The 17,685-nt window shown below is 38.5% G+C and overlaps 1 protein-coding gene across 4 annotated transcripts in view; it reads left to right on the forward strand.

Annotated features, from left to right (window-relative positions):
• bco2l.L (beta-carotene oxygenase 2 like L homeologue) overlaps nt 1-17,685 on the forward strand; it is a 38,972-nt gene that overhangs the window by 12,305 nt on the left and 8,982 nt on the right. For 3 of the 4 annotated variants that reach the window (XM_018225935.2, XM_018225934.2, XM_041569302.1), the window contains 5 exons: nt 11,210-11,411; nt 12,700-12,911; nt 13,012-13,127; nt 15,850-15,952; nt 17,509-17,637. In XM_018225935.2, coding sequence (XP_018081424.1) covers nt 12,722-12,911; nt 13,012-13,127; nt 15,850-15,952; nt 17,509-17,637 — 538 coding nt within the window. In that variant the 5' untranslated portion in view covers nt 11,210-11,411; nt 12,700-12,721. Of the gene's footprint in view, nt 1-11,209; nt 11,412-12,409; nt 12,434-12,699; nt 12,912-13,011; nt 13,128-15,849; nt 15,953-17,508; nt 17,638-17,685 lie in introns of those variants that run through there. The other variant, XM_041569303.1, reaches the window with a different exon arrangement.

A 17,685-nucleotide genomic window follows, 5' to 3' on the forward strand; every position in this document is an offset into this window, starting at 1 on the left:
AGAATGATCAATATGCATCTCTTTGGATGTTTTTAAAAACACATCTCAGCATTCCAGGCATGGTGGCAGACAGACAATGCTGATCAGAGAAGGCAGAATCTTGACCAATAGACCAATGTATGGTGAGAGGTGAAGCCAGCAGTCCTAATATTATTGGTGTGATGCATGGATAGTGATGGACGAATCTGTCCCGTTTTGCGTGCAAAAAATTAGCAAAATGCCGAAATTTACCAAAACACATTGAAGTCAATGGGTGTTTTTTTACACAACACTTAAACCACACAACTTTTTCTTTCTCAATACATTGAAGTCTATAGCAATTTTTTTTTTGCAGGGAAACCTGACAAAACATTTCACCCATCCCTAATTGTGTATAAACAGAAATAATGGAGAATTTTCCATTTACAAAATCTTTGCAATTGTTTTAGACAATAAGGGCCTGCTATCTACTGTATATCCAGTGTCAGACATTGGGTATATTCTGTAACTTGACAAAAACTGAAGCCAACAAGGTTACCTGTAGCTCCAGAATCAAAAAAGGCTGACACTGTCATAACTAAAATTCAATTTACATTGTTTAAATGGTTAAAATGGGGACATCCAGAAAGTATTTCCCCTGAATCATAAGGAGCATTCATTATGTGTGAGCTAAAATGTAATACTGTCACGGTCGGCACCCTAAACCAGAACTAATTCCAAGCTCCCTGGTCTCGGCTCGGCTTCACCAGTAGTGTGACCGCCTTTGGCTCCGGGAGGAGCCCTCAGCGTACTCAGATGCCACCTGGACTTTTCGAGAGGAGCAAAGCGAGGAGTTCTGGCAAGCAAAGGGGCACGACTGTTGAAAAAGTCAGTTAGGCCAATGGTCTCGGTACAAATGGAGCAGGCAAGAGAATCGTCAGACAGGCAGAATCGAGGCAGGCAGATATCGAGAATCGTCAGGCAGGCAAGGGTCAAACCGGGTTGTCAATCAAGGGATTTAGCAGGAAGAGTTGTCGAAGGCAGGCAAGGGTCAGGTTCCAGAGATCAGAATAGTCAAACAGGCAGGCAGGGGTCAAAACAGATAATCAGGATCAGATTCAAATGGAATAGCAAAAGCTAACAGCACCAGGAACAAATCCTATCACGGGCAATGCATAAAGTAAAACTGTACCTTTAAATAGCATTTGAATTTTGCGCCACTGCGCGCTGACGTCATCACGTCAGCACGCATACGCATAAACCCAGGAAGAGGCGCGCGCACCCTAACAGACCGGCGCTACAGTGAACCCGGCTCAGTGCGGCGAGCGTCCTCGCCGAGGGGGCGGCAGGCGTCCCTGCCGTCCCCCCACTAGACCACCAGGGTAAGATTTTCTCACAAATACTTTGGAACATGTGCTGTCACCAAGGGAGATTATTGGGCCATGTTTGGATGCCCACTGGAAATAGTAATTGCAGGCAGACATCAATCCAGAACACAGTGTTTCAGGATTTATGCTTGCCTGCAATTACTATTTCCATTGAACTACTCCTCTATGCTAAAAGTCTGGGGCTTGAACACCCAGACACACCATTGAAAGCAGTAAGCTTATACAGATATATGTCCAAGGATTTTTCAGCTTCTAGTGTATCTAAATAATAAGTTTGGATGCCTCCATATGGGCTGCCCAATCAATACCTGGCTGAAAATTGGTCAGATATCTATCCATAAGGTTTGAAATACTCTCCAATGTGGTCCTCACCCACACCTTGCCTTTATCTATGAAGGCTTGTAGATTCATTGCAAGGCAAGTACAGATGAATTTCTAAAAATGAAGTGCCACATATGTTTTTCCACTGGCAATTCACTTTATTGTTGGTGGGAAAGCATTTGTAGGAGAATAGTCACCTGTGGTTCAGGAGATGTATTCTGAGTGACTGATATCCTTGTCTGTCATTGCCCTAAGAGGAAACCAAAGTCTCTATTACCATCTTGTCCCTGTTCTTACCTAGTGTGTTTATTATGTCCCAATCTACTTCTTTTGTTATGCCTGTACTTATATCTGTTAAGGCAAATCTGCTCTGTCTGTTTGTCTTATGTAATATTATTTACCAATTTCTTTTGTTTGAATTCCTACATTCTGACCTCGAAATATACTTTAGCTTTGCTACTCTGCTATCTGCTTTCACCTTCGGTTTGTTTTTTTTATTTTTGGATTCTTGCTTCCTTCCCTAATTTATGGTTTATCATTATCAGTGCTGCACTAATTGCTGCTACATGATTACATTGTACATTAAAGCCTCAGAGATTACTTAAACATAAGAACTACGCTCTAGGGATTAGCAGTGAGGTATATTTCAGAGTAGAGGCTCAATTTATCTTTTTATATAAGACAGTCCATCCTCTTTCAGACAGTGTGTTCTGAGATAATACGAACCCTCCTTCACTGCTGTCTATAGTTATTCCCTCATGTGCCCACCTCTCCCAACTGAGAAAGAACCTGGAAAAGCTTCTGCTTAAAGGAGAAGGAAAGGTCCAAGCCAGTTTACTGCCAACAGATAAGCGACATTAGTGCAAGTTAGAACACTATTTTTATTCTACAGAATGCTTTACCATACCTGAGTAAACAGCTCTAGACACTGTCTCTGTTTGTTTAGGATAGAAGCTGCCATTTAAGCTTGGTGTGACATCACTTCCTGCCTGAGTCTATCCCTGCTCACATACAGCTCTGAGCTCAGATTACAGCAGGGATGGGAGGAGGGAGGGGGAGAGGATCAAACTGAGCTTGCTCAAGCCCTAGCCCTGGAGGTTTATGCTGAAAACAGGAAGTCTGATACAGAAGCCCATGTGTACACAATAGAAGGAAAGAAATGCTGTGTTTCTTTTGACAAAGGTCTCAGCTTTACTTTGAGGGTTTACTGGTATATAGACCTTTCTGATAAAGCTTACTTACTTTTAACCTTTACTTCTCCTTTAATATATTCTGTCTTATGTGAGTAAATGATTTTTTTTAATAAAACTACAAAGTGCATACACTTTAAAAAAGAACATTGTTTCTTGAATATGTATAAGAAAAAAATGAAAGATTTTTTTTGTGCATTTTTTTTTGCATTGTGAAAAATCTTTAGCCAAATGGGATAGAAAGCACCCTAAACCTCAACATCAAACTTCCAAAAATGTAATACATTTTGATTTGATGGAAAGGGAACTGTCCAAAGACCATGGGGCAAATTCACTAAAGGTCAAAGTGGCCACCGCTAGCGAAAAGTCATCAGAAATCCAATCCTCAGGAACATCGTCAATTTACTAACAAGCGAACAGGACAATTCTCTAGTGAATGACTAATGAAGTTTCACTCCCTATCGCCAGGCTAATTTTCTCTCAGGCGAATGATTGTTACTCTGCAAATTCACTAAAGTGTGAATTTTACAATATGTAACCCATTTTGCCAGAGTTTCCTTCACCAGGTTATAGCAGGCGAACTTATAAGATGAAGCTACATCCTCCTCAATCGTATGTCAGTGACATCATATCCTGTATGAAGAAAAGTCATAAAAAAAAGTTAAAATGCTGGCGTTTTTATATATTTGTTAGTGGTGTTATGTTTAAAAGTTGTGATTGTTGTGAAATTTTTTTTAACCATTTGAAAGTCATACCACATTTGTTTTAGGGTTGGCTCATGTCTAAGGCATTAGAAGATCTCTTTTGTCTTTATTTTGCTTCCTTGGACATTTGTAATAATAAGTGGCCACGTCAAGCATTTGCACCAACATCTCTAATAAAGACATATATATGACCTATATGTACCCGCCCTATTCAAATTGACAAGTGTAAGCTTAGGCAGAAATGAGCGTTAGCGAAAGTTCACTATAAAATGCTCACGCTGACGAAACTTCACCAGCGTTCAGCTCTGTGAATAAATGTCTGACTTAGTGGCAGAGCCATCGCAGGCTAAAATTCGTCCTTTAGTGAATTACCCCCTAAAAAGATGTTTCCAAGAAAGATTGTTCTTTTCAATACACAAGTATAGAGCTGAATCGTCAGATATACAGGTAGAAGCAATAGAATTCCACCTGTATCTGATGATTCAGCACTAACAATGGCCGATGTTTGGGTGCTTTCAAAGGCACCCAATCAAAATTTTCCGTCCAGCCCGATGATGAGCCGACTGATATCCAAGTCTTCTGCCAATATTGGTCACATAGTTTCCCACCATATACGCACCAAATACCGTATGAAAATTGTTTCCTAGATGTTATCTGTGCGTCTATGGCCACCTTAAGGGTTCTGATTTACTGTAACTGACTTCTGTACCTGAAAGGACTTGATGAGTGATCTCACTGACTGTTGATTACTGCATAAGGTGATCAGGATGTATCTCTGCTGTCTGGCATGGTGCCAAAATTGTGGCAAATTGCTAATGTAGTGGCATTATTCAAAAAAAGTCATCCTGTTATCAGCCTGAAACTATAGGCCAATTAGTGGTTAGTGGCCATTGGGGTAGGAACATTTTTGTAGGGAGCAATAAGCACAAACTCATGGTATTATAATTTGAAATGTAATCCAGTATATTAAAATTACAATACCACTAGTTTGTGCCAGCATGAAGAAGTTAAAAATCTAAAGAACAGATATTGCTGTTGTAGACAGATTAAGTTCTTTGGGAAATATAAGAATAAAGCACATAGTAAGAAGAAGAGCAATAAAATGTATCAAAGAGTTAATGCCTGGACTTTTTCTAAATATCTGTGTCAGACTTATGGACAGCTGATGCTCTAATTATTTTCTAATAATAATATATATATATATATATATATATATATATATATATATATATATATATATATATATATATATATATATATATATAATCTTTTTGTCTTGTATTATCATTTATCCTTTATTTATATATTCTCAACATATTATAGAGGGAATAGACAGACTTTTCAGTTATTCACATCAGTCCCTAATAAATAAATTCTTCAATTCAATATACCTACCACAGCCACACACACTTTAGGGTAATTTACAGAAGAAGCAAACCCTACCCAAATATGGTAAAAATATCCAAACTCCATGCAGATGGTGCCATGGTGAAACTTAGACCTAGGGCCACAATAATGTTAATCATGTGCTACCATGTTTCCCTAGGGTCACTGCTGCCGCATGGGTTATTTCTACAGCAAGTATTGCAGATATCAGGCGTACCTTATGAGCAACACAGGACCACTGTATGGACATGTTCCTTCTTTATATTACTTACTACCCTAGCACCCAGCGCTTTTACAGCATGTTCCTTCTTTAGGTATTGCTGAAATGGATAATATGGCAATCCTAGAAATGCTTTAAAGTAAGTTCTTATTCTTAGCAAGAACAATGCAAGGCTTAAAGTTAGTTCTCCTAAAGGGGAAACAATTACATAGTAAGCTGATAATATGCCCACATTCTTTAAAGGGGTGGTTCACCTTTAAGTTAAGTTTCACTATTTTATAAAATTCCCTATTCATAGCAGTTTTGCAGTTGGTCTTCATTATTACACTTTATAATTTTTTAATTATTTGCTTTCCTCTTCTACATTTTGCCAGCTTTAAAATGGGGGGACACTGACCCCGGCAGCCAAAAAGACTGTTGCTCTGTAAGCTTATAATTTTTGTATTGTTACTTTTAATTCCTTATTTTTTTTTAATGCAGTCCTTCTTCTATTCATATTCCATTCTCTTATTTAAGTCATTGCTTGGTTGCTAAGGTAAATAAGACCCCAGCAACAAGATAGCTGCTGAAATTCCAAACCACTGAACACAAAGCTAAATAACTGAAAAACCTCAAAAAATAGAAAATGAAAAATAATAAGTGTCTCAGAATGTTAATGTCTATGACATACTAAAAGTTAATTTAAATGCAACAATCCCTTCATGTTTAATCTTTAAGTACCAGTCCCAGAATCGTACTCATCTCAGCAATTTTCTTATTTGCTAAAATGTAATACAAGCTTTTACTGAACTTGTGTACAACTGGGAATTATCTAAGGCATATCTGAAGTTCAAAGTCACACAATGCACTGTGGAGGCTTTGTTAAAAACAGTTGTCTGGAGACATGAGCAGGCAGCACACAGCCAATAAATCATTTTACATGTTCAGGATAGAAAATCTGAAATGCCTATTCAATTCTTTAATTGAAATCTTTGGTGTTGATGCTTAATTTGGTAGCATACAATAAAAATGCCCCCCCCCCAAAAAAAACATTATCCATTCTTCTGTTCAGAATGCTTAAAGGGGTAATGCACTTTATCAGGGGAATGTAATAAAAGTCGCAAAGAGCAAAACAATTTGCACCAATAAGAATAAAAATCCACATCTCGAAAATGAATATTGTCCTTAAAGGAATTGTTCAGTGTAAAAATAAAAACTGGGTAAATAGATAGGCTGTGCAAAATAAAAAATGTTTCTAATATAGTTAGTTAGCTAAAAATGTAATGTATAAAGGCTGGAGTGATTTGATTTATAACAAGTCAGTCTGAACACTACTTCCTGCTTTTCAGCTCTCTTGGTTTATACTGACTGGTTACCCTGGCTACCAGGCAGTAACCAATCAGAGACTTGAGGGGGGGCCACATGGGTCATATCTGTTGCTTTTGAATCTGAGCTGAATGCTGAGGATCAATTGCAAACTCACTGAACAGAAATGTACCATGTGGCCCCCCTTCAAGTCGCTGACTAAGGCTAAGGCCACACTAGGCGATAGCGCCGCGATTTGACTCGCGGCGACTTTTCGCCGCGACTTTTAATCCGCAATCGCTGGGGAAACTTTTGCGCTGGCGTCTATGGGGAATCGCGACAAATCGCCAGCGTAAAAACACACGCGGCGATCTTTTTTCTATTGTCGCTCGAAATCGCCTCGCGATTTTGCCTTGACAAAGCCAGCAGGCGAAACACGTGTTGGCACACTGGGAAGCGCTTTTTGTGAAGTCTCCTGGGCGCTTTCCTTATTTTTACTATTGCAAAATAATTTCCTATTGATTTTAAACCTTTGCGACCGCATTGATTCTTCTTTTATAATCTTATCTGTTATCCAATGGCACTGTGGGATTTGTAGTTTTATAGGGAAGATTAGCTCTCCGAATTATAAGATAGCAAGGTAAAATTGAGACTACAGTCCCCAGTGACCTACTTTCTCCTCCGTGTGGGGTCCCAGACTTAGAAAAATGCAGGCAGCTAGAACTTGGGACTTCTCCACCTCTAACAATTTTCCTATTCCTCCTTTCTCTTTCAATGCTGGTCTCCTTTGAATAATTTTATGCAAACGTTTTTTAACACCCTATAACTTTAACGGGGGTGTATGGATTAATTATTACTCACCAATTTTTATGCAGTCCTCAAAGGTTACCTTAATTGATCTGCAGCAATTTTAATGAATTTAGTAAAGTTTACTTTTTAATAGTTAATCAGTTATTTACAATCTTCTATAATGAATGGATTTTAATGTGTGATATATAATAACGAATTAACTTTAATCTCACTTGGGTTAATTTAATCCTGGTTATTTAAGTTAACTTCTTAATTTCATTTGAAGCACTAGCACTTTATAGCACAATATTAATTAATCCTGTTACATGATTTTTAATTGCTGATGAATTATTAGCACCTAGCACATAGCACTTTATTGGGTAACCCAGCAATGGCTGCCCAATAATTGAAGCAACACTGGGTTAGTAACCTTTAACAAAACTGTTAATAAATTCTGACACTGCTGCACTAATACTTGAATTTTCTTTAATTGGTGGTCAATTGAATAGAGAGGGGTTTTACTTCTTTTCATTTCTATAACAATGTAAGAAAACATGTCAAGGGAATGATGTTACAAATGTCTGAATTGTGTATTTTAAAATTCCACTTTTGCATCCTCCCATAACCTGCATCTCGAGGGCAATCAAACAAGTACTATAAGATAATTATATGTGTTTTTTTCACTAGGAAAACACAAGCTGTGGACTAGGGCCCCCCCTGTTGTGTTTGCTGCAAAGGTACATTGTACCCAATTCCCTTGCAGGAAAATAACATTGCTCATTGCATATGTATTAAGAATTTTCCAATAATACAATAATATAATTATGATACAAAAGGTTTTGCAAGTTCCTTAAGAAAAAGAGGAAATTAAAGAGCTTGCAATCCAAATGTATCTACATAAAAGAGATCAGAAAAACAGTTTCAGTGTCACACTAACTGAAATATACACGTTCACAGCACCTTTGGCAACAGGTGGTGCACTGTAGTTATACCTGATCTAGAGCTACATTTCATCTGTGATAGGCGGCAAGGTAATCAGCAAGGTCAGGTTACAGCAGTTGTACAGTTTGTGATGCATTCTATGTGTATTTGCCACAGGGTTAGTCTTGCAAAATTAATTGAATCTGACAATTCCAAGATACACTGAGCTTCAAGTAATTAGTAAAAGAATGTTGACCATGGGGCTAATTTACTAAAGCAAGTGCAGCGTGCAAAGGGAGGTTTTGGATTCAAAACACCATGCTTTTTACCCACTATCAAAAGTTTTTCCCATAAATATATATGGTAATCATATAATAATCTCTCTAATACTTTTTTTGCCAGTAGGTCTTTCCATTCCGATTAGAAAAAAGGAGGTTCCATCTAAGTATTCGGAAGGGTTTTTTTAGAGCAAGGTTCTCTATTGATGAATGAAATTTATCACCAGGATTCATAGCAAAAATAAAAAACACTCATAGACTCCAATGTATTGCGCAAAAAAAGTCATGCAAGAAATGTTGCGTGTTCTCAGTGAAAAAAATCCTGCGTTTAGGGACAAGCCTGTGAAGTTGTGTAATTCTCTCCCTGAATTAGTTGTATTGCCAGATACATTAGATAGCTTCAAGAAGGACATATTTGCCCCTCTGAAGCAAATTAGAGAGACTTCAGAAGTAGTGAGGAGCGAATCTGTCCTGTTTCGCTTCCAAAAATTTTTTTGAAATGTGAAACATTCACTAAACGCATTACAGTCAACGGGTGTCAAAATGATTTTGACACATGACAATTTTAATGCGTTCGACAATTTTTACACGTGCGACTTTTTTGTCCAAATGCATTAAAGTCAATGGGTGTCAAAACAATTTTTATGCGCTTGACAATTCTTACAAATGCATTAAAGTGTCAAAGTTTTTTCACTGGCGAATTTTCGCAGCAGTTTTCACAAAATGCTTCGCAGGTGGAGAAATGCAGAAATTTGCCGTGAATCCATGCCTGGCGAATAAATTCGCCCACCACTATTCAGAAGAGTTTTTTTTGTATTCCACTGGATCAACTAGCAGTTAGACAGGTTTTGTATGGGCATAAAAGGTTGAACTTGATGGATTTGTGCCTTTTTCAACCTAACTTTGTATTGTGCTATGTAATGCCAGCGTAATTGTGGCCATGCCACAGTTTTACAAGCTGCAGTTGCAGACAATGCATCAAAACAAACTCATTTGTGCATGCTTCTTGTAGAAAATCGAACGCAAGTTGTAGCTAACATTTTTAGAGTTGATATTACATCACTTATGCCTGTCGTCATTAAAGTGACATTAGCGTGTGATTTATTTGGCACAAGTCTGCTGACTAAGCCCATTGCCACAGCTCTCTGTAGGAACTACGTTCATGGTTTTGGTAGCTCCAGGCTTCCACAACATCGTTAGGTGCACTCAATACCAGTGCCATGTATTCAGGCCCGGACTGGCAATCTGTGGGTTCTGGCAAATGCCAGAGGGGCTGCTGTATTGTTCCATAGAAAGTTCCAGGTTCCAATAGTGGGCTGGTAGGGGGCTGTTTGGGCTGGTAGGGGGCTGTTTGGGCCTCTGTGTACTTAGAATGGCAGGGCCTATTTGCACTGGATAGTGGGTCCGCTAAAACAATTTTGAGAGAGTAAAGAAAATGTGCAGAGGGTTTGATTCTCATTTAAGTCTGTGAAAATTAATTGAATGCAGATTACTGATGGATCCAAAGCAGACAAAAGACCTACTCAGTGTCTACCTTTCTCATAGAAGGGTATAGTGTTTATGCTCATTAATGTGATAAAAGGCACACATTTTGCCCAGCTGCAGCAACCCATAGAAGTTTGTTATTAAACAGGTGACCAGAACATTTGACTACAGGTAACTAAATCTGTAGCAAACATTGCACCTTTTATTGCATAGCCCCACTGATTATTAATATTGTAATGCAATTGCTCTACACTGAATTACCAGTAGAAGCCATTTTATTAGATGCCAGTGAACCATAATGCCTAGGCAATATATTTAAGGAAGGGTTTGTTGGCCTACTTGGAAACAGTTCTCCTTTAAACCACTACAGTCCTAGTGAATAGACCACTGAAAAAAATGCCATATTTTTTATTGCTTTTGCTTAAACCCTAATGCATACCACTGATAAGCAAGAAGCTATAATTACCTGTAAAATATGTAAGGAATTTTAAGTGTTCTGTAAATCTCAGGTTTTTTTCCTTGTCTTTGTTTTTGTTCAGACTGTTATCTTGAATTTAATCAATTTTAAACATGATAACATATCCCTTACTTTTTGTTGTACTGGACTCATTTACCAACACAAGGCAATTCATACCTGGGCAATAATCAATGTCAAACAATCATGTTTTTGCACTCTTTGTTCTTCTTGCAGCTGCTCAAATTATAATGCAGGGCTGCAGAGATCTGTTGGATGAGAGCTGCATCACTGTCTTGATTCTGTCCTAATCTGATGGGATTTGCAAACCTGATGGATATCTGGACTTTCTGGATTTTTAGATAGATATCAGTTAGGCATGCCTTCCCAAAGGCCTAGTTGGCATCTTTTGTAGGGGCCAATTTGGCAGTTTTTATTGGCCCATGTATGGCCAGTTTAATTGCCCAGGTGCAAATTTGCCCACTGTTGCTACACAAGCCAGAATTTAAATTCGGAAAAAATTCGGAAGTTTTTGGACACCACGGGGATATCTTAAATGTCCTTTTCCTTAAGAAATGTGGGGCTTTGTAGTTCTATGATATTTGATGACTATGATCGTGCAGAAAATTTGGGGCAATCAGTGGTGCAGTTACCACAAATTGTAGTTAGGTCAGAAATTGAATGAATGGTATGAAAAACAAAATTGCAGTTGCAGTACTAGAAGGACATGTGATTCTGGCAGATAGCCAATAAGGTTGGCAGTTTAGGATAAAAAGAGGGACATCCAGATACTATTTGTAACTTATATTCTTATCTTTCAATTCTCCTTAGTCCTAAAGAACTACTTCAATGAAGATAAAAAGCAATTGACCTATACAGGTAGGACAGGCCTAGAATGCATTGCACCGCTCTTCCAGACAGCAGAAGAAACTCCGCAGCCCATCCCTACTCAGATTATAGGGTCTGTTCCCAAATGGATCAAGGGAAGCTTTCTGCGCAATGGACCAGGCAAATTTGAGTTTGGAGAAGACAAGTGAGAACAAATTTTACTTTCTCTAGCATGTATTTTGGTGCAAAAGTGTAAACACAATTTCCTATGATTCCATTAATAAAGGACATTGCAGTATTTTTACTGATAAAACTAAAATCCTGTCTGTAGGAGACCTTAAATACAGGGCTCCAGATTCCATGCATGAATCGTGTCCAGGTAAACGACATCCAAGGGGATGTGTATGTGCTGATCCTTACAGTGAAGGTGCACCATTAACAGTTAGGTACAAATCTTTGCACCCCCCCATATTTGAAGGTTATGTGCCTGGCAGGGATGAGCACAAAAGTTGGGGCAAGATGCATTGTGGGCAAAAAACATGGTTATTCCCCTTTAAAGGAGAATTCAACCGTTAACCAAAAAAAACCTTAACTCCACCCCACGTAGACCCTGCTCCCTCCTTCTCCCCTAGCTGCCCCCCGGGAAATGCCCCTAACTTTATACTTACCCCTCGGTGCAGATTCAGTCATCGGAATTCACTGCAGTCATCTTCTGGGTCTTTGTGTCTTCTTCTGGCTCTTCTGCGATTTCCTTCTATTTCGGCGCATGCACAATTGAAGCAAACCAGTAAATTGCTCCAACTGTGCATGCGCTGCTTAACCGGTCTCCCACTCAGCTTACCGAAGACCCGGAAGATGGCTGTGGTGAACTCTGATGCCTGAATCTGCACCGACGGGTCAGTATAAAGTTAGGGGCATTTCCCTGGGGGGGGGGGAAGCTAGGCTCGGGGGGAGGGAGGTGGGTCTATGTGGGGTTGGGTGGGGGGTAGGGTTTTTTTTGGTAAACTATTGAATTTTCCTTTGCTTTAACTTTTAGTACGATGGTGAGAATGATGACAATTGTTTTTTTCATTTTTTATTTGTGTTTTTGAGTTATTTAGCTTTTTATTTAGCAGCTTTCCAGTTTGCAATTTCAGCAATTTGGTTGCTAGGGTCTAGATTACCCTAACAACTATGCACTGATTTGAATAACAACTGACTATGAATAGGAGAGGCCTGAATAGTAAGGTGAGTAATAAAAAGCAATTACAATACATTTGTAGCCTTGCAGAACATTTCTTTTTAAGATGGGGTTAGTGACCCTCATTTGAGAGGTGCAAAGAAATTGGCCATTCTAGGATATACTAAAATTTAACTTATAGGTGAACTGCCACTTTAAAGGAACAGTAAATTCTGTCATGTCAATAACATTAATGTTACAGATAAAATATGCAATATATACATATATATGTATATATATGTTTATCACAACTCCTGTTCCATTTCTTTGCAAGGTTTACTCATTGGTTTGATGGCATGGCTCTCATGCACAAGTTCAGAATTGAGAATGGAAATGTAACGTATATGAGCAGATTTCTTGAAAGTGACTCCTACAAAGAAAACTGTAGTCAAAACCGGATTGTGGTCTCCGAATTTGGAACAACAGCCATGCCAGACCCCTGCAAAAGCATATTTTCCCGCTTCTTGTCAAGATTTGAAATTCCTAGTATGTAAAGATTTTATCACATTAGTGGCACATTCTTTTGGCATTATCAAATCTCATCATTCTTGTACAGCTATAAAAATATTTTCTACTTGTTTTTCAGAACCTACTGACAATGGGAATATAAACTTTATGAGGTACCAAAATGACTATTATGTCAGCACAGAGACTAATCTAATACATAAAGTGGACCCTGAGCTTTTAGAAACAAAAGAAAAGGTGACAGATTTTGACATTGTCATCAACTTTTGCCTTTCTCACTTTCTCTGATTCTAAATGAACCAAATATTTGGAAGAAACCAATAATTTGCCTTCCAGTTGCCCGAAATTACATGTTTATGTTTAATGCCATTGTAATATAGTTTTTGAGAAGCTGACCAAGGCAACTTTGTGCGACTATTGAAAACGCCTCAGGCAACTTTGGGCGACTATTGAAAATGCATCATCGCGTGTGCATTAGCGCAGGCGATTTTGCGCTGTAGCATATGGGGAAAAAACGCTGAGGCAGTTCGGGGAGATAGTCGCGCAAAAGACGTGGCGATAAGTCGCCAGGCAACAAAATCTCCCCGAATCTCCTCGTCTGGCCTTACCCTTAGATCTAAGAATTTTACTGAATCAGGGTTACGTCAGGGTTAGCTTTCGCAGCAAAGAACTCTATAACTGCAAATAGCAAACTTTTAGCTCAACGTAAAGTTAGCAACCCAAGGGTTAACTGAATCCAGGCAGTGCATATAAAATCAAACAGGGTCACTGACACTCTTAGGGGTTGGTTTACTAAACAGCAACTTTTTCACGTAGAGCTTTTTGTCACCAAAACCGGCAAAAAGTAGCTGAAAAATACAACTTTTTATTATGAGACAAAATTGAGACAATTTTGAATCTGAAAAAATTTGAACATTTTAAATTTTAGTAAATCCGCCATAGCCTTAAAAAACCTGTTCAGGTGAAACCTGCCTAGTAGTAAAAAAAAAAAAGGCCAAAAACTGCAAAAATCTCAGAAACCATTTAAAATAGAAAATGCATGTAAATTACAAAAGTACTCAGAGGAGGACTCTGAATAAGTTTAGACCAATCGATTTTAAAATAATTTAACTTATAAATAGATAATAGATAGCAGAATTGAGAATGAAGTGCAGAATTTTTTACTGCTATATTGTTCATGGACAGGTTAAAAAACAAACCCCCTTACACGTAATAAAAGGCACAGGCACAGTAAACTAGTAAGTAATGATCAGTAAATGGTTGATTGGTTGCTATAGGTGACTAGACCTGTAGCAAACTTTGCACCCTTTATTACAGGATACTGTGCTCTTAGAGAGAAGCACAACATTCACACATTCCAAACTCTGGCATAATATACAGAACATCCCTTGGGTCAACTCTTACAGCAGTAGCTAAAAAAATGTTTTTGCAATTAGATCGTCCCTGGTGGCCCTCTTGGTTGCAGAATTGTAACAATAAGTAAAACAGAGCCTACAGCTGGTAGAAGAGGATAGAGGACCAAGCAAGGAAATTTGCAAAACAAGTAATCGCCTAGAGGGTTTAGTGGAAAATAGAGCTTAGTTAATAAACAGAACATAATTAAACAGTGGTAAGCAAGATTTCTACATGCTGCCATTTACTGGAGGCAGATAATATATGTGCAGCAAAAGAGAATGTAAAGACTTTTTCACTTAGGAGTGCCAAAATTTTAGGCAACCCACCTCCAAGTTAAACAGATTGCAAAGTTTTTCCTGGGGAGAAAACTGCACCAGACAACATAAACAACTATTTTAGCCAGCGCCGGGCCATGCCTGCCGGGCGCTCTAGGCAACAGCAGTGCGCAACCAAGTACGCGCGTGCGTAACCGTGCGCAACCAAGGACGCGCGTGCGTAACCGTGCGCAACCAAGGACGCGCGTGCGCAACCACGCGCAGCCGAGTGCATTTGTGCGCTAAGCACTTTGACTTCGGAGAGCGCACCCACTTTTTACTGAGGTAACACTTGCCGGACTAGGGGTAGGTTACATGTGAGGTATGTGCCTGGCGCCCCCCAAGCTTTGCGCCCCCCAAGTTTTGCGCCCCAGGTCTTCTGCCTACCCCTAGTTCCAGCCCTGCGCTGCGGCTGCATTTTCTTTGCTTACCTTATCTTACATCTTCAGCCTTTTGACTATATATAACTTGACTATATTAGCTTTACTTTTGATTATTGAAACATGAGATTTTATCACCCATTGTTTATTATCTGCACCATTGATGGGTGGAAGGTGGTGGGGCTGCCACATCAAGGGCCCACACACAACCCCAACACCCCTATCAACTACATAGGTCCCACACCAGCTGCAACCAGAGCAGTATAGAGCAGTGCAGAAGATATGTTTTTCAAAATCCGGAGTTTGTTTTTTTTTTTGCAGGAGTGAGCATGAGACTGAAAGCATTAGTACTCTCCCCTAAAGTAGTATGTATAAGTACTACTCTCTCCATACAAGGTGGAGTGGTTATTTTTTACAGTGATATATTTTACTAATTTGGTGGCTTTAAGTCAGTAATTTTGTGATTAATAGTTATTATTGCTATCAAAGCAAAGATCTAATCACAAAACTAAAGGTGTCACTGTCACTTTAAATAACACTTTGATCACTGCAAATCTCTCTCTGATTTCTTTTGCATTTTGCGACAATCGTTTCCACCATTTCTGCCTTTTTAACAGTGGTGTAACTATCAGGGGGCAATTGCACCCAGGCCAGCATCCACTTGGGGCCCATTGGAGTTGTGAAAAAGATAAATTGCCAATGGGAGAGCCAGGAATTTTTAGCGCAAGCTCATGAGCAGTGTAAGGGGCACAAGTCTGGAGGGAGAGGGGCACACGTGCACCTACATTAGTTATACCACTGCTATTTGGTGAAGAGTTTGATGTCCCACAATTTATAGTTCTTCAAATGTAAAATATCTCCTATTTGCAGGTTGACTGGAGCAAGTATGTTGCAGTGAATGGTGCTACTGCTCATCCCCATTATGATCCTGATGGCACTACCTACAACATGGGCAATTCCTATGCAAAACAGGGTAACCCTCATATTTAGTAATTTCTATAAAATCCCTAAAAGCAAAGATTTGTCTATATACAAACGGTAACTGACCTATTTCTATTTCTATAATTATCAGAATCATATATTTGTTCCAGTTATAATATCACCATACGTAGTTTGACCAGGAAGGTCATTTTATTTATTTTAAAGTTACAAAGCAGAACTTCACTAAATTGACCTTAAAACCTTAGTGGATTTGTATGGCACAGTGGAATCACTGGACCATGTGGCACATAAATGTAATAAATGAATGTAAAAAAAATTTAACTTTGTCAGGTCTAGCAACCAGTAGTAGCCCGGTCAATATGTTTGCCTTCAAACTGGTAACCAAATAAATAAATATAACCCTTTGATGAGTTGCTATGTGTTACTTGATCTGGTAAAAATTTGCAAGTTTAAAAGATAACAAAAGCCTAAAGCACCAGGGGTGTAATTGGTAAGGTACTTACAAGTGACCAAATGTGCAGTACAACAGTCCGTTCTAATTTTACTGTACACTGACTCCATCTCAAATCAGAGCTGGGACAAAATAGTGCCTTGGTGCTCTTCAGGAAAGTTCACCGGGCCAGGATATTTTTTTAATGAAGAGGAGAGCCAACCCAAGGTAAAGTGGTAGTAATTTTAAACACCTTAGTGGGTTAAGCTTTCGTTCACTTTTAAAGCCATCATCCCTTCTGTATAATGTAAACAATCCATAAATACAGCTATCATAAAAAGGGCCAAAAACATCTTTATAGAAAAACTATACCCCTCAAACAATGTAGGTCTCTAGAAAAAGATATTGCATAAAACAGCTCCTATTTAAAACCTTGCTTCATTTAATTAAACCATTTTTATAATAATCTACTTTTTTGTAGTATGTGCCATTGGGAAATCATAAATAGAAAATTGCCATTTTAAAAAATAAGGGCCTCCCCCTGGAATCGTATGATTTACGGTGCACACAAACATACCAAACAAACTATACATATTAGGTCACATGAGCCAGTTCAACAGTATCTTTTGTTTCCACACTTCTTCCTGTTACAGTTAGAGTTGTAGTATTTCTGGTCAGGTGATCTCTGAGGCAGCACAGATAGAGTCACTAAATGGTGGTTCAAGGCAGGAGATGTAAAAGTACAATATTTACTTAAATATATGTTCCAGTTTCATAAGATTCTTTAATATGCCACTTAATTTGAAATCTGTTGCTCAAGTATTCATTTTGGGGGTATAGCTTTCCTTTAAAAAAGTAATTAAAAGTTGGAGAAGAAATACAGTACAAGGGAATGGGAAACAATTCAAATAAATTTTATGAACAAGAGATATTGGAAAACCCCTGTGAAAATATGCAAAACTAGTGTTAGCCAATAAAGGATATTAATTTAATTACCTAATTCCTAATTCTATCAATGGCTGCCCTGATAAAAATCCTGCAGTTTTCCTGATAGAGATAAGTTCTCAACTAATACTAGAATTCTAGAACTCAAGAAATGATAGTTATATTTTGAGTAAAACATAAATTATCAGTTTATAATGGCATCTCTTCTCTAGGTACTTCTTACAACATTATTAAAATACCTTCGAAGGGGCCTGAGACTGAAGGCACTTTACAAGGGGTGCAGATCGTGTGCTCAATAGCAGCAAAGAATTCAACGAGACCTTCTTATTACCACAGCTTTGGTAAGATTTTCAGTGCAAATTACCCTTCTGAATCATTTATTCAATTAA

This window comes from Xenopus laevis, chromosome 7L (assembly GCF_017654675.1).
Source record: "Xenopus laevis strain J_2021 chromosome 7L, Xenopus_laevis_v10.1, whole genome shotgun sequence".
Lineage (NCBI taxonomy): Eukaryota > Metazoa > Chordata > Amphibia > Anura > Pipidae > Xenopus > Xenopus laevis.